General features: G+C 39.1%; 1 protein-coding gene across 1 annotated transcript in view; it reads right to left on the bottom strand.

Annotated features, from left to right (window-relative positions):
• Nucleotides 1-336: 336 nt before the first annotated feature.
• Nucleotides 337-14188, bottom strand: part of DDHD1 (DDHD domain containing 1) — a 137952-nt gene continuing 124100 nt past the window's right edge. Inside the window, exons 10-13 of the mRNA XM_030562923.1 lie at nucleotides 12398-12547; nucleotides 7335-7587; nucleotides 5640-5834; nucleotides 337-1880 (exon numbers count right to left, since the gene is read on the bottom strand). Of these exons, the coding sequence (XP_030418783.1) occupies nucleotides 1699-1880; nucleotides 5640-5834; nucleotides 7335-7587; nucleotides 12398-12547 (780 nt within the window). The 3' untranslated portion in view covers nucleotides 337-1698. The remainder of the gene's footprint in view (nucleotides 1881-5639; nucleotides 5835-7334; nucleotides 7588-12397; nucleotides 12548-14188) is intronic.

Here is a 14188-nt window from a genome sequence, read left to right on the forward strand (position 1 = left end):
ACGTTTTAGAGCATGAGCTTTCGTGGGTGAATACCATGTTATGCATCTGAGGAAGTGGGTATTCACCCACGAAAGCTCATGCTCTAAAACGTCTGTTAGTCTATAACGTGCCACAGGATTCTTTGCTGCTTTTACAGATTCAGACTAACACGGCTACCCTCTGATCATATGACACAGTATCAAAAGCCTTATTAAAATCAAGATATACCATATCTACCTCTTCAGGCCATCTCCAGCCTCAGGAAGACATTACTGCATTTGTTTACAATGGGTTTGCATCTGTTTGTAACCACCAAGGACCCTTTTTAAAAAAAAATGCGATGTAGGTCACATGAACACACTATCTGGGTCCAGCACACAGGTCGTGTATTTGACACTTCTGCTCCAGAGACTTAAAATTCTGTTTTATGATCCCAGAATTGACTATGATTAATTTGAAGATTATTTCCTTTCTTCATAACAGGCCTGTCCTGGCTCCTTGGGAATTTGATCCAGCTACAACTGCAATCCTTTTACTGAAATCACATGATGGGTCTGATTTTCATAAAATGAAACACTGAAAGAACTCTTTTGTTTGTTTTTTAATAGAAAGTATCACACTGTTTGCTTCTGATATCAATTATGCAAATACTTCTGAGCTCACCAAATTCATTTTAAAGTTGCACTCTTTCTTCTCAATACATTATTGCACATATTTTCAGTAGCAGTAAATGGAATACACTCGGCTACTGCAAATTAAGTCTAATGAGAGGCCCAAAAAAAGCTTTCAGTCATTTGTGAGACATGTGACCAAAAAGGCAGGGGGCCTCTGAAAGAGGTTACTTACCTTTGAGAAGAATGTAACTAGTGTCATTTGTGTGAAACCACAAAGATTTATTTTTAATGAAAAAAATACTGAAAGTGTGCCACAGTGTCCATATATTCATTTGAATAGTACAAAGATATGTATATCTGAGAAAAAGTCATAACACTGTAGAAAATAAATGTGGTTCTTAAATTAAGCCAAAAGAAACCAGTAAAAAAGTAATGTTTTGTACACTGGAATAAATGAAGCAATTAGTCAGAGGTAATAATAAATTATAATTACAGTATTTCAAATATTTGTTTCATGCTTTTTCAGCAGCTTCTAAACAAGTTATGTGTAATACACCCTTGAAGTCAGCAGTAAGAATGGTCTTTAATGGAACTGTGGGTAATATCCTGTAGATTTCAATGAAGTCTTAGAAAAAAATGACACCAATGTTTATTATTTACTGTTACATAAAACATAGGAACATGGCAGTTTTAGGTTTGCATCTAACATATGTTTTGTTAATGAAAGTTAATTTAGTTTCAGTTGACTAATCTTTATATTTTAATGAACTAAACAGCAATTATGGTCATTAGCACATATGTCACCCAAACACATTGCGCCAACTGTGCTTATGTGATGCTACATGTTCTGGCTTGTTTATAGAATCAAAGTCATGAGAATTTGGAATAATTTTAGGTCTGCAAATGTGTAAAACGAAATGTTTTTAAATACAAATAATTTCTGCTCTTTAAAAACAGGAAAAACCCCAAACACGCACTTAAACCTGAAACTTCCATGCCTTAGACACTACGTTTTAACAGTAAAATATCAGTTTTGTGCCATTTGTTGTAAAATTCCCACTCTCCTCAAAATAATAAAAAATTAAAAAAAAACAACCAAAAATTTCAAACAGGGTCTAAATTTGATTTGTCAGCATCTTCTTGGTCCTGTTTATACATGAAGGTAAGAAGAAAGAGAGCAATATCCATAGATGACCAATATGCAGTGTGCGATGTTACTGCAGACCAGTATCTGCTCTCCACAAGACCTTCCCTGAGCTCAAAGTCGATCCTGTGCTCCAGTTCCACTAGAAATGAAACAAAACAGAAACAGGAAGAGTTACTAGATCCATACTTTGACAAAAGAAAAACCACATGCTAATTCTTCTATCATTTGGTTTTGCTTCTACTTGCCTGTATATAAAAAGTACCCAATATCATTCCTGTGCTAAGGGTTTAGAGTGTTCTCTTGTTTTGTAATTTATATATATAAAATAACATTCATAATGTATGAAACTTCATATTATCTATATCTATATGTGCAATTACTACAAATAACACAATACTAATGAATAGATCACGCAGAAAACACTGAAGGTGTTGGAAAGAACAGTTTAACAATCTTACTCTTCATGTAACTAGTGGGAATTACTCAGCAAGTATCCTGATCTTTTCGTCTAAAAACAGGCTTAGGCCAAGATTTTCAAAAGAGACTAGAGAGACACTGATAACTTAATTTTTAGGGGCCCAACTTAAGACACCTGCAAGGTTCTCAGATTTTCAGAAAGTATGGCGCATCCGCCCTTTGAAAATAAGACTCCTTTAGGATGTCTCAAGTTAGGCACTGAAACAAATAAAGGCATCCGACAATTGCTGACATCTGAAAATGTTTGCTTTAGTCCCAGTCCCTACACAGAAAGTTAGTCCTTTTAAATTTCCAGATTTTTCCAAAATGTTTCAGCAGCTGCCCTTTTATTTCAACAGCTGCTACTGTAATACCACATACATCAAAGCAGCTTTTACTACACATTTAACTTGCTTAGGCCATGTCTACATCTAAAATTTTGCAGCGCTGGTTGTTACAGCTGTATTAGTACAGCTGTATAGGGCCAGCGCTGCAGAGTGGCCACACTTACAGCAACCAGCGCTGCAAGTGGTGTTAGATGTGGCCACACTGCAGCGCTGTTGGGCGGCTTCAAGGGGGATTCGGGGAACGCGAGAGCAAACCGGGAAAGGAGACCAGCTTCGCCGCGGTTTGCTCTCGCGTTCCCCGAACCACCCTGCAAACCGCAGGGAAGGAGACCTGCTTGCTCGGCGGTTCGGGGAACGAGAGAGCAAACCGGGAAAGGAGACCAGCTTCGCCGCGGTTTGCTCTCGCGTTCCCCGAACCACCCTGCAAACCGCAGGGAAGGAGACCTGCTTGCTCGGGGGTTCGGGGAACGAGAGAGCAAACCGGGAAAGGAGACCAGCTTCGCCGCGGTTTGCTCTCGCGTTCCCCGAACCACCCTGCAAACCGCAGGGAAGGAGACCTGCTTGCTCGGGGGTTCGGGGAACGAGAGAGCAAACCGGGAAAGGAGACCAGCTTGATTACCAGAGGCTTCCTCAGGTATGCTGGGATATCTGCTTATTCCACGGAGGTCAAGAAAAGCGCTGGTAAGTGTCTACACTTGATTACCAGCGCTGGATCACAAGCGCTGGATCCTCTACACCCGAGACAAAACGGGAGTACGGCCAGCGCTGCAAACAGGGAGTTGCAGCGCTGGTGGTGCCCTGCAGATGTGTACACCTCCTAAGTTGCAGTGCTGTAACTCCCTCACCAGCGCTGCAACTTTCTGATGTAGACAAGCCCTTAGTTGCTACTACAATTAACACAACTCATTTGTAGAGATTTTCTTAGCTCTAAAAGATCAACTGCATGAAATGTATAAATTAAAATCCTAGTTAGCCACAAATGCCAAAAAACATACTGGGAAAAAATGGAATTGCTTGTCAAAGCCATTGGTTCAAAGTTAAAAACTATATCACTCAAAATCTCCACAATCATGATGGACGACGACAACATTCAGGGAGGTATAGGGCAGTAGCTCTCAAACTTTTTTTTTGACTGATGACCTCTTTCACATAACAAGCCTCTGAGTGCAACCCCCCACTTATAAATTAAAACCTTTTTTATATGTTGAACACCATTATAAATGCTGGAGGCAAAGTAGAATTTGGGGTGGAGGTTGACAGCTTGCGATCCCCCATGTAATAACCTCCCGACCACCAGTTTAAGAGCCCTTGGTATAGGGCTTAATATTTTCCAACCAATATCTAACTGGTTTCCAAATATAGTAAAATCAGACGACTCTGGTTTCTCTGCAAGCAAACTGCTAAAACACTTCTATCTCTCGGCGATTCCACTATAGAACCTTGGGATACAAGCAAGATTCACACATATTCATGTAGCAGGCTTTTCAGAAGTTAACACTTCAGCCATGGATTGAGTCAGCCTGGCTGGGCTAAGGTGTGAGATCTCCATCTATGGAACACAATAGAGAGATACTGAGATTGGGTGGCAAGGCTGGAGTTGCTGAGTTTCCTGAAAAGAACCCCCCACTAGGATTTAACCACAATTACTGTTACTCTTCCATATTTTCCCTAAGTTTAAAATTAAATCTCTCCCCTATATGATGAATGAGTCACTCAGATTATCTGTTGAAGCTAGCTCTTATCTAGAGCTAGAACTGTGATGCATCATATGGACGCTACCATAAAATGCAGCACTGCTTATATTCTTGACTCAACTGTTACTACAGAGACAATTTAAGTTGCACAAGCCCAATCCGAAGACCATGTTGACCACAACACTTACATTTTTCAGAACAGGAGGAACAAAACTTCAGCTTTATCTTAATTCCAACATTAAAATTGTCAGAGTGAAACAACTGACTGCACATACAGAACTTGGACTTCCTATGATTATTTAAAGTCATCTCTTTGAACTGACTGATTGGGCAGTACTGGGTATATGCATCTAGGGAAAACACCTTTGAGAAAGTGTGAAGTCAAAAAAGATTAAATAAGGAGTCACAAATTGTTGATTTCAGATTAGATTAAATCAGATTTTTGACAGTAAATGCCTTGACAATAGAGTGATTGAAAAGTTTTGAAATTAATTTTATCAACATTTTGAATTTTGGCATAGGAAGTGCTGTCATTTTCATTAAAATGTTTGCTAAATTTTTGTCCTGTATTTGGACCAACTCTGCTAGGGACAAGGATTGTTTCTTTCTCTGTATTTTGTGCATCACCAAATAGTATGTCTTAGTGCCAGACATATACTGGAGAATTAAAAAAAAATGCATTCTATTATAAATGGAACTGGATTTCTGAGGCAATTATGTTGATTTTTTCCAATGATATTTTAGAGACCATTGTAGCAGAGAATGGACAGTAGAACCTCAGCGTTATGGACTGACCAGTCAACCACACACCTCATTTGGAACAAGAAGTATGCAATCAGGCAGCAGCAGAGAAAAAATAAAAAGCAAGAAAGCAAATACAGAACAGTACAGTGCTAAACGTAAACTACTAAAAAGAAAAAGGGAAAGCAGCATTTTTCTCCTGCATAGTAAAGTTTCAAAGCTGTATTAAGTCAATGTTCAGTTGAAGTTTTGAAAGAACAACCATAAATGTTTTGTTCAGAGTTACAAACGTTTCATAGTTACAAACAATCTCCATTCCTGACGTGTTCGTAACTCTGAGGTTCTACTGTACTAGCTAAAGTTCTGTGAAATATACACACCATTTAAAGAGCAAATAAAAAAAAAAAGATCAAAGAGATTTAAGCCTCTGGAAATAATTGAAAAATATTTAATGAATGGGAATGAGCCCAGTTTTTATCACTGTAAAGCTACCCAGGAAACAATTTAAACAGGAGCATATGTTTTTTGTTATAACACACACATTTCCATGTCCCCAGCCCCTACAAGAAATGCATCCAAAGTCAACTTAAAAATAGTCTCCATTTCCAAAAGAGAAGCCAGAAGATACAGCTAGCTGCTGAATGTAAAAAGTACACTAACATGTGGGATCAAGGAAGCCGGAGCTGCTGTGTGGGAAGGTCGGCATTCCAACAGTAGAATGAATGGGAACTGGCTTCTTGTCTTCGCCTTCTGTTCCCTCTTTTCCAGTCTCAGATGTTTGTGAAGTGGGTGCACTAGATCGGCCAAATCTTGAGAACAACATCCCTCCAAGGCCCTTCCCAATGCTAGCAGCTCCTGCATTCAGCACAAAACAGGACAGGCACCGTGACTGTTAAATGATACCACAAATTAAAGTGGCTGTAACACCCATCAATTACAGCTGAATAACAGAGAAAGAAAAACACTACTCATGTTTTTCCAGGGTGGGAAAAACAGCTTATTTAAATTAACTCTACATTTTTTATCATGTGACTCAAGTCTAGTGTACAATCAAGGCTATAATTCAGAAACTGTAGTCAGGGAAAAAAATATGCAAGAACAGTTTTAGACCAATAAAATAAAATAAAAAATAAAATAAAATCCAATACTGAAAAGGTCTATTTTAATTCCTGTTTTACAGACAAATTCTTTTAAGATCTCATTCATTTTGCTACACAGTAGGTTTGGGTACTTCACAATAATTACAGTCTAGTGAAAGAAGAATCACATTAGCATCTTTAATGAGAGGACACTCCTTTCATCAACTTCTAAGTCTCTCTAGAAATGGTGCAAGCATAAGAGGTGCTATATTATCATTGAAAGGGGATGATTATTGTTTGAGAATCACTGCATGAAAGTTTAAGATAATTTACAGATTCACAACCTTAAGAGTGATAACATTTTCTCCTGACTTTGCTGCCATCTTGTGGCTATGTTAAAAAGCTACTTTCACAGTAAAATGAAGTTAAATACAAAGATCTTACCGGGGGGCGGGGGGGAAGCTGTGTAGTGAGATCTGTCAGATCTTGCTTAGAAGTATTATATAAATCAGACTAACTCTTTAAGAAGATAGGAAATAAAGATTTACTTGCTCACTAGGGAAGAAACTCAACAGCAGGTTACCTTGTTTAAACTTCATTCAAGTTTTTTAGCATAAAACCCAAACAGCGTAGGCCCACACTGAGCAACGCTCTTAGGCACATACTTAATTTTAAGCACAAGAGTAACTGCATCAAAAGCAAAGAGACTGCTCATATGTTTAAAGTGCTTAAGCTGGGTCAGGATGCTAAAGGACAATGAAGGGGACAGAAAAAAATTTCAGATTAGAATTCTGCATCTGGACATTCATGTTATATTAAGTTAATTGGAATCCGAACATTTCTCATTACTAACCATGGACCTTGCTGCCACTCACCAATACTGCGAAATGTGATTTTAATGCAAACATTTTAATTCCTCATGCTTCAAACTGACAACATTTGATTATTGGATACTGACTGACTCATCAGGATGTTAAATTTAAATATGCAACAAATAAGACAGCAGTAGCAAAAAAATAACATTGGCCGTAGTATATATAAACATCCCATTCCCTTAAGTAAAAGTTGATTTGGATTTAAATTAGCACTGCACTGATGTTGTGGAAGTACAGGAAAGATACCACTACAGCACATTTATTGTTATGCCTTCAATATCACAAAGGAAAAAAATGAAGCTTTGTATGAAAATAGGGCTCTATTAACAATCAAAATGTTATTGCATGAAACGTAATTGCAAAATGTTATGTACATATGAAAAGACTTAATTAGCAGTTACCTAATATACTTGCTTTGCCTATATTTGTTATTGACTCCCCATAATGGCGTCGAACCATGACTGGTGAAGTAGCTGGGCTTGGTATGGTTGGTATACTTTCACTCTCGGTGACTGAGGTAGGTTCTTTTGTTGGGTTGAGAAAGCTCGGCTTCATGTGTTCATAAGGTAGAGGGTTTGCAGTGTTGTACCAATGGATCTGGACAGGTGAAATGTTGCTGTAGTGCTTCAAAATTAAAGGTTCTAGTCTATAGGCCTGCAAAAGAAATTCAAGAGAAGAAAATCCTGAGCAGTGACAGACACTGAAAATTAAATTTACTTACCAATATATAGTGCTCTTCATCCTCAAATTACTGAGCAAACACTGATGATTCATCCTCACAGTCCCCTGGGGATGAATGAATAAACGGCAGCAACCCCATTTTACAGAAGAGATGCATACAAAAATTAAAATAAACTTGCCCAAGGCAATAGAGTGAGTCAGTGGGATAGTCAGAACTCAGAAGTTCCTTGCTCTCAATTCCTGTCACTCTGTTAAGAAAAGAAATCTTGCTACTCTGAAATAGTTGCAGCAAATAAATAGCTAGAAATTGACTAATGTTGAAAATACACTGTGGTCATGTTTATTTTCATTTTCCTGGAAAACTGACTAGTTTCCTCACTGCTTATGCACATATCCTTGTATATTCCTCTGCAACACTGCTACTGCTATAGTCTTTCATCAGAAGTGAAAAGTACTGTTAATAGTAGGCTATTATAGTACAGCAAGAGACTTATCCTTTCTATATGGATAAACTGATTCTGCATTTCACAGCAAATCGTTAAAACTGGCTATTTAATTTTTCTCGCACAATCTGAACAAACCTATTTATGATGCAAATGTGGAAATTGTAGATACAATTTAGGTAGTGAGCTTTGAAAGTCTGATGAGTAAGACAGAAGTTTTATTATACTTATTTTCAACTGAAGCCATTACTGGACAGTATAGGTGACTGCAAGTTTTACCACTTTTCTGGCATCTCCTTGTAACTCACCACTGAGGCCTGGACTACGCTGGGGAGAGGAAAGGGGGGGGGCGAACTAAGTCGGTCTAAGTTACGCAACTTCAGCTATGAAAATAGAGTAGCTGAAGTCAACATACTTAGAGCTACTTACTGCGGTGTCTTCACTGCGGTAGGTCGACTGTTGACCCTCCCCCTTCGACCCTGCCTACGTTTCTTGCTCCGGTGGAGTACCGGAGTCAACAGGAGAGCACTCGGTGGTCAATTTATCAAGTCTTCACTAGACGTGATAAATTGACCCCTGCTGGATCAATCGCTCCCGAGGTAAGTGTAGACATGCCCTGAACAAAATCTAGGAAATTTTTAGGATGAAGAACAAATGGTTGTAGGCTGGATCAAATGTGTGGGGAGTTGCCACACTAGCCTTTGAATTGGCACTCAATTAACTCAAGGTAAAAAAAAAAAGTGTATTGTAGACATACCCAATGAGCAGTTCTTCTGCAGATGGGCTGACGTAGGGAGAGAGAAATAAGAACTATGGCCCTAATTCAGCAAACCATTGAAATGTGTGATTAGTTCAACTGAACTTCAAACAGACCATTCATGAGCTTACATACTTTATTGAACTGGGGCCTATAGTGAGATAAAAGTAGTAGACTGGCATGGAGGGGTAAGTTGCAGTCCCATGATGTTCTTTATAGTCAGACAATTCCAATATTCTTAACTGTTTCAGGGAGCAGAGATCTTCTCCTCCCTTTTGGGATATGTATTTGGCTAGGGCCAGATGACAGGATGGCATGTCAGTTCTCTAGGGCCCCTGTCACCAAGAGTTAAACAGCAGCTTTCTTTAAAATAAATCCTTCTTATATGGATTGCTCTGCAGCAGCAGTCAAATAAGCTAACAGAATGTCAGGAATGGCTAGGAAAGGGATAGTAAGACAGTAAATATAATGCCCCTATATAAATCCATGGTATGCCCACACCTCGATTACTGTGTGCAGTTCTTGTCTCACCATCTCAAAAAAATATACATTAAAATTGGAAAAGATACACAGAAGGGTAACAAAAATGATTAAGGGTAGAGAATGGCTTCCATATGAGGAGAGATTAAAAAGACTGGGACTGTTCATCTTGGAAAAGAGACGACTAAGGGAGGATATGATAGATGTCTATAAAATCATGCATGGCACGGAGACAGTGAAAAGGGAAGTGTTGTTTAATCCCTCACATAACACAAGAACTAGGGGTCACCCAATGAAATTAATAGGCAGCAAGTTTAAAACAAACAAAAGGAAGTATTTCTTCACACGACACACTTGTTCCCAGGGAATGCTGCAAAGGCCAAATCTATAACTGTGATTAAAGAAGTATTTGGTAAGTTCATGGAGGATAGGTCCATCAATGGCTATAACCCAAGATAATCGGGGATGCAACCCCATGCTCTAGGTGTCCCTCAGCCTCTGACTGCCAGATCCTGGGACTAGATGACAGAGGATGGATCACTTGATAATTGCCCTATTCTGTTCTGTGATGTTCCTTTTGAAGCCTCTGGCATTGGCCACTGTCAGAAGACAGGATACTGGGCTAGATGGTCCATTGGTCTGACCCAGCATGGCCATTCTTATGTTCTTACATAAAAAGATATTAGCTCATTAACAAAGCCTGTATCATACATGCGGCTAATGGAAAATTTCCAACTGAAATTATATGCAGCGTTATTGTAACCATTCTGCTAGGGGAGAAACAAGCTTTCAAGTCACACCGACCCTTGATGTGCACTACATATTTACTTTGGTAGAACTACGTTATCGCTCAGGGGTGTGGAAAAATCCACACCCCTAAGCAAAATAGTTATAGTCACCGTAACCCCTCCTGGAGAGGTGGAGTTCTTAAGCCGATGGGAGAGCTTTCTGCATCGGTGCAGTTGCACTGATGTAAATTTGTGGTGCAAAGCTGTACTCAGAGTGTCACAGCTATGAGGCAGTGAGTGGGAAGACTGTCTAGGATTGCTGAAGGAAGACTTTGGTACCCAAGAAAGGGAAACACATATAGTGATCTGGCCGGAAAGTCAAGTCATGAAGAAGTTGCAGATGTGGGTGGAGAGACTGCTAGAGGAAAGCACAACACCTGGAAGGAGCTAATCCCCAGGGCAGCAAGGAGAAGTGGACCTTGTGAGTGGACCCTGTGACAATGAGGTATGTTACATGTTGTAGGACTTCTGCATCTTGAAAGGTGCATTGTGGGGGATATTGATCATTGTAGCAGTGGAGCTATGTCTGCAAGTTTTGCATCTGTTCTGGCAGGGTCTGGTGCCGCTTTGAGTTGGATGTCTTGGTCTGTGAGGAGCTTGTTTCTGATGAGCTTTGAGAGATTGGAGGGGAGGGGGTTGTTTGACGGAAAATGGGTTCGGGAAAGGTTTCATTCAGGATAGGGTCCCCACTGAATCTGGACTGTAGTTTGAGGATACCCCCATATGGATTCCAGGATGGGGTGGTAGGTGGCAATGAAGGGTGTGCAGTAGGAGGGGGTTTTATTTCTGTATTGAAACAGGTTCTCTTGAATATTTGGGTGGCCCATTACCATGATGTGATCTACTTCTCTACAAGGACACTCCATCCTTTTTGTCCTATGACTATAGGGGCATTAATGGGCCATTTCACCTTGAATGGTCCCTTAGAATATGGGTTAACCACTTATGCTAAACAATCTGTTTAATCTTGTATTTAGCTGTGACACTGAGTACCTTTCCCAGCCCTGGCTGGTCTCTCTCTTTCTCAACAGAAGTTGGTCCAATAAAAGATTACCTCACCCACCTTTTCTCTCCAACCGAAATTGTACTTTTGCATGCCAGTGGAAATATACTTTTGCATGCCAGTAGAATTCTCAGATTGTCTTAATAAATAACTCAGTTACTGTACATGGATAAAAGACTAGTTTTCAAAAGTCATTACCTATTGATCTGTGGGCATATGGATTTTTATTAAAGAATTATATTCAGTATGACCCTTTCAGTTTTCTTTGCTTTCATAAGGTAGGAAAGTATTTTGCACCTTCTAAGTCCATTGAAAGAATGTTTCAATTTGTGAGAGGTTCAGAGTCAATTACAAATCTGATTGACCTCTTTTGAAAATAAAATGTCTAACGGAATTTGTATGGTCTGGCAAGTTCGAGATGTTGGACAGATCCTTACAGGATGTAAATCAGCGACGCTCCCTTGCAATCAGATAATATTTGGTGCCAGGCTAAGTTAAAAAACTGCTAGCAACACTTCAATGATGCGGAAATAGAAGTTTTATCATAGAAGTCTTGAAGCTTTTAACTGGAAAGCGCAGCTTCTTTGTGAATGCAACATTATATCATTAGTAGGCTTGGCAGTATTCAATTTTTTTCTACTTCTGACCATTAATATTTATTTTTTATTTTTAAGATGTTTTCTATTTTTAACCATTTTTATTTTTATAGTTGCTAGAAATGAAAGGGGGAAGGGATGGAGTTAGAGTAGCATTGAAAGCAGGGCTACAGTGGGTTCCTAGTATTGATAGCTGGGCTGCAGAGGACTCCCTACATAGCCAAGGGGCCCAAGACACCCTGGCACAAGATGCAGGGGAGGATGCAAGGCCAGTGACACCCAATCCTTGCAGATATGCTGTTACTGACATTTTTTTCATCAATTTCATTTTCAGCTGAAATGAACATTTACCTAACCTTTACCAATTGAAATTGAATCCTACCAAGATTAATCATTAGTGATTAGTAGTGTTCAAACTATGCATAAAAAAAATCACACTGTTACTGAGTAAACTATTTCCAAAGGAAGGATAAGAACTGCATAGGACATTATTGCATTTTCTAGTGATCATTTATTTTGCAATGACAAAACCTAAGACACTGGAAGATGACTGGTAGAAAGCTGTTCTGCAAAACCATGTTGCATGCAGAAACATACCTATGTTGATGCAAGTACTTTGAAGATCACTTCTTACATATTGTCTTTTATTGTCCTTCAGCACACTTTATTTAAAAATAGTCTTGAGGTAAAAGCTTGAAACTGCAATAAAAACTCACCACTGGATCTGTTGGATGAAAAATGTTTAGCAACCGGTTACAAATAGTTCTGGGCAGAATGTGATCTTGACTTCCACTGTTTCCTGGACGGATGCCACGCAATGCCAAAAACACTGCTAATGGAGATCCCATACAGAAGAAATTCTCAACCTAAGGAGACATTTCATTTTATATTAAGAGCTGGAGGAAATGTAGCTTTCTAACATGCAGTGGGGTCTGGTTTAAATCTCAATGTCTCAGAGGGACTTCAGAAACATGTTATGAAGAACTAGTAGTAAGAGTGAAGAAGTCCACAATATATTACAGGTAAACTTTCCATCTCCCTTAAAGGTGATAAGAAATTTACATGTTACTGCACAATGTAAGACAAATTTTGGAAATCTGCAAACACTGTCTCAGTTCGATACTTCAACTGAAGGACACAAATAAGTGTTACAGGAAGTGAGGTGAGGGAGCTGATTTTGGAGGATATTAAAGAAAAAATTATGACGTTCATAATGCTGAAGTCTGATTTCTCATGAAATTGCAGGAAGCTTACCACAACTACTAAACTTCACTTTAAAGAAGTGCTCTGTGGCTGTTTCTGATACATAGACCATCAAGGAAGCAGAAAAGCAAGTTATACTGAAAATCAAGAACTACCTACATTACATTTGTAGTAATCACACACATGCACATACCCACACACCAGTGTTATGCACAACCTCTTAAAAACATCTTAGGTTGAGTGAATGGTTTGGTACTTGTGAAAAGGTGCCAGTATCACACAGACTGGGAACTGTTACACACAGAATAGGTACAGTATAGTGGTAGTTTTGCAAGCTCCCCTCATATGGACCCAATCTACTGCAATCTTGTTCTGGAGGGACTGCCTCTGACATTGAGAGGTTAGTTCAGTCTCCACTGGCAATTTAAACTTGCAAACCTGTCCCCTGAGAACTGGGCTGAGACCACTAACTTGTCTGACATAGGTCACTGAACATGCATCAGTGGTAACGACTTTTGGTCACTACCAACCTGGGCCGGGATTCAACATTGACCTAGAGGTGAATGGCTTCGTATCCCATTACCAATCCTCAGACTTCCAGTCCCTAGAAACATCAAATGTAAAACTCTGTAGTCAAATATATTTTCACAAGTCAAAATTACTTTTCAACCTTTAGTATATTTTCTTATAAGAAAAATTCATTCTATCATTATCAGAACTTCACTGTAACTTTCCTGATAAGCTGGCAGTGCATTACAACAGAATCATTACTAGGGCAATACCATTTTGCGGACAAAAGAAATGGCTGCATTTTTATTAATTGAATATGCTGAATGCTTGGATTCTTGAAGGAAACTGTTTATGTCAGGCAGCATATGAAGCAAGATGGGAAATAATGGTCCATTTCATTCACCAGTGCTGCTTAAGAAATTCTTTCTCCTCTAAATTGGCCTTGGTAACACACTTCTGAACAAGATTCTTTCTTCAACAGGAATGTTCTTTTCAAACTCCATTTTAATACAAGGACTTTATTTCTACAGCAACGCCAGCCATCTTGCAAGCCACAAAACATTATCTATATTATTGCTCCAGTCAATTACAGAGCAGATCTTCTCTTTTATAACCGAGCTTTGCATAGAATCCTGTATTTTCCTAATTGGATGAAAGCTTCATTTTATCTTCAATAGTAACAATAAAAATGCGGTGACCATTAAATACAGGAAGATTATCATTGCATAATCCTTTAAATCATACAAGTAGCTTCAACTCTGCCAATCTGACGCACCTGCATTCAGGGTCTGTGC

Source organism: Gopherus evgoodei, chromosome 4, assembly GCF_007399415.2.
Source record: "Gopherus evgoodei ecotype Sinaloan lineage chromosome 4, rGopEvg1_v1.p, whole genome shotgun sequence".
Lineage (NCBI taxonomy): Eukaryota > Metazoa > Chordata > Testudines > Testudinidae > Gopherus > Gopherus evgoodei.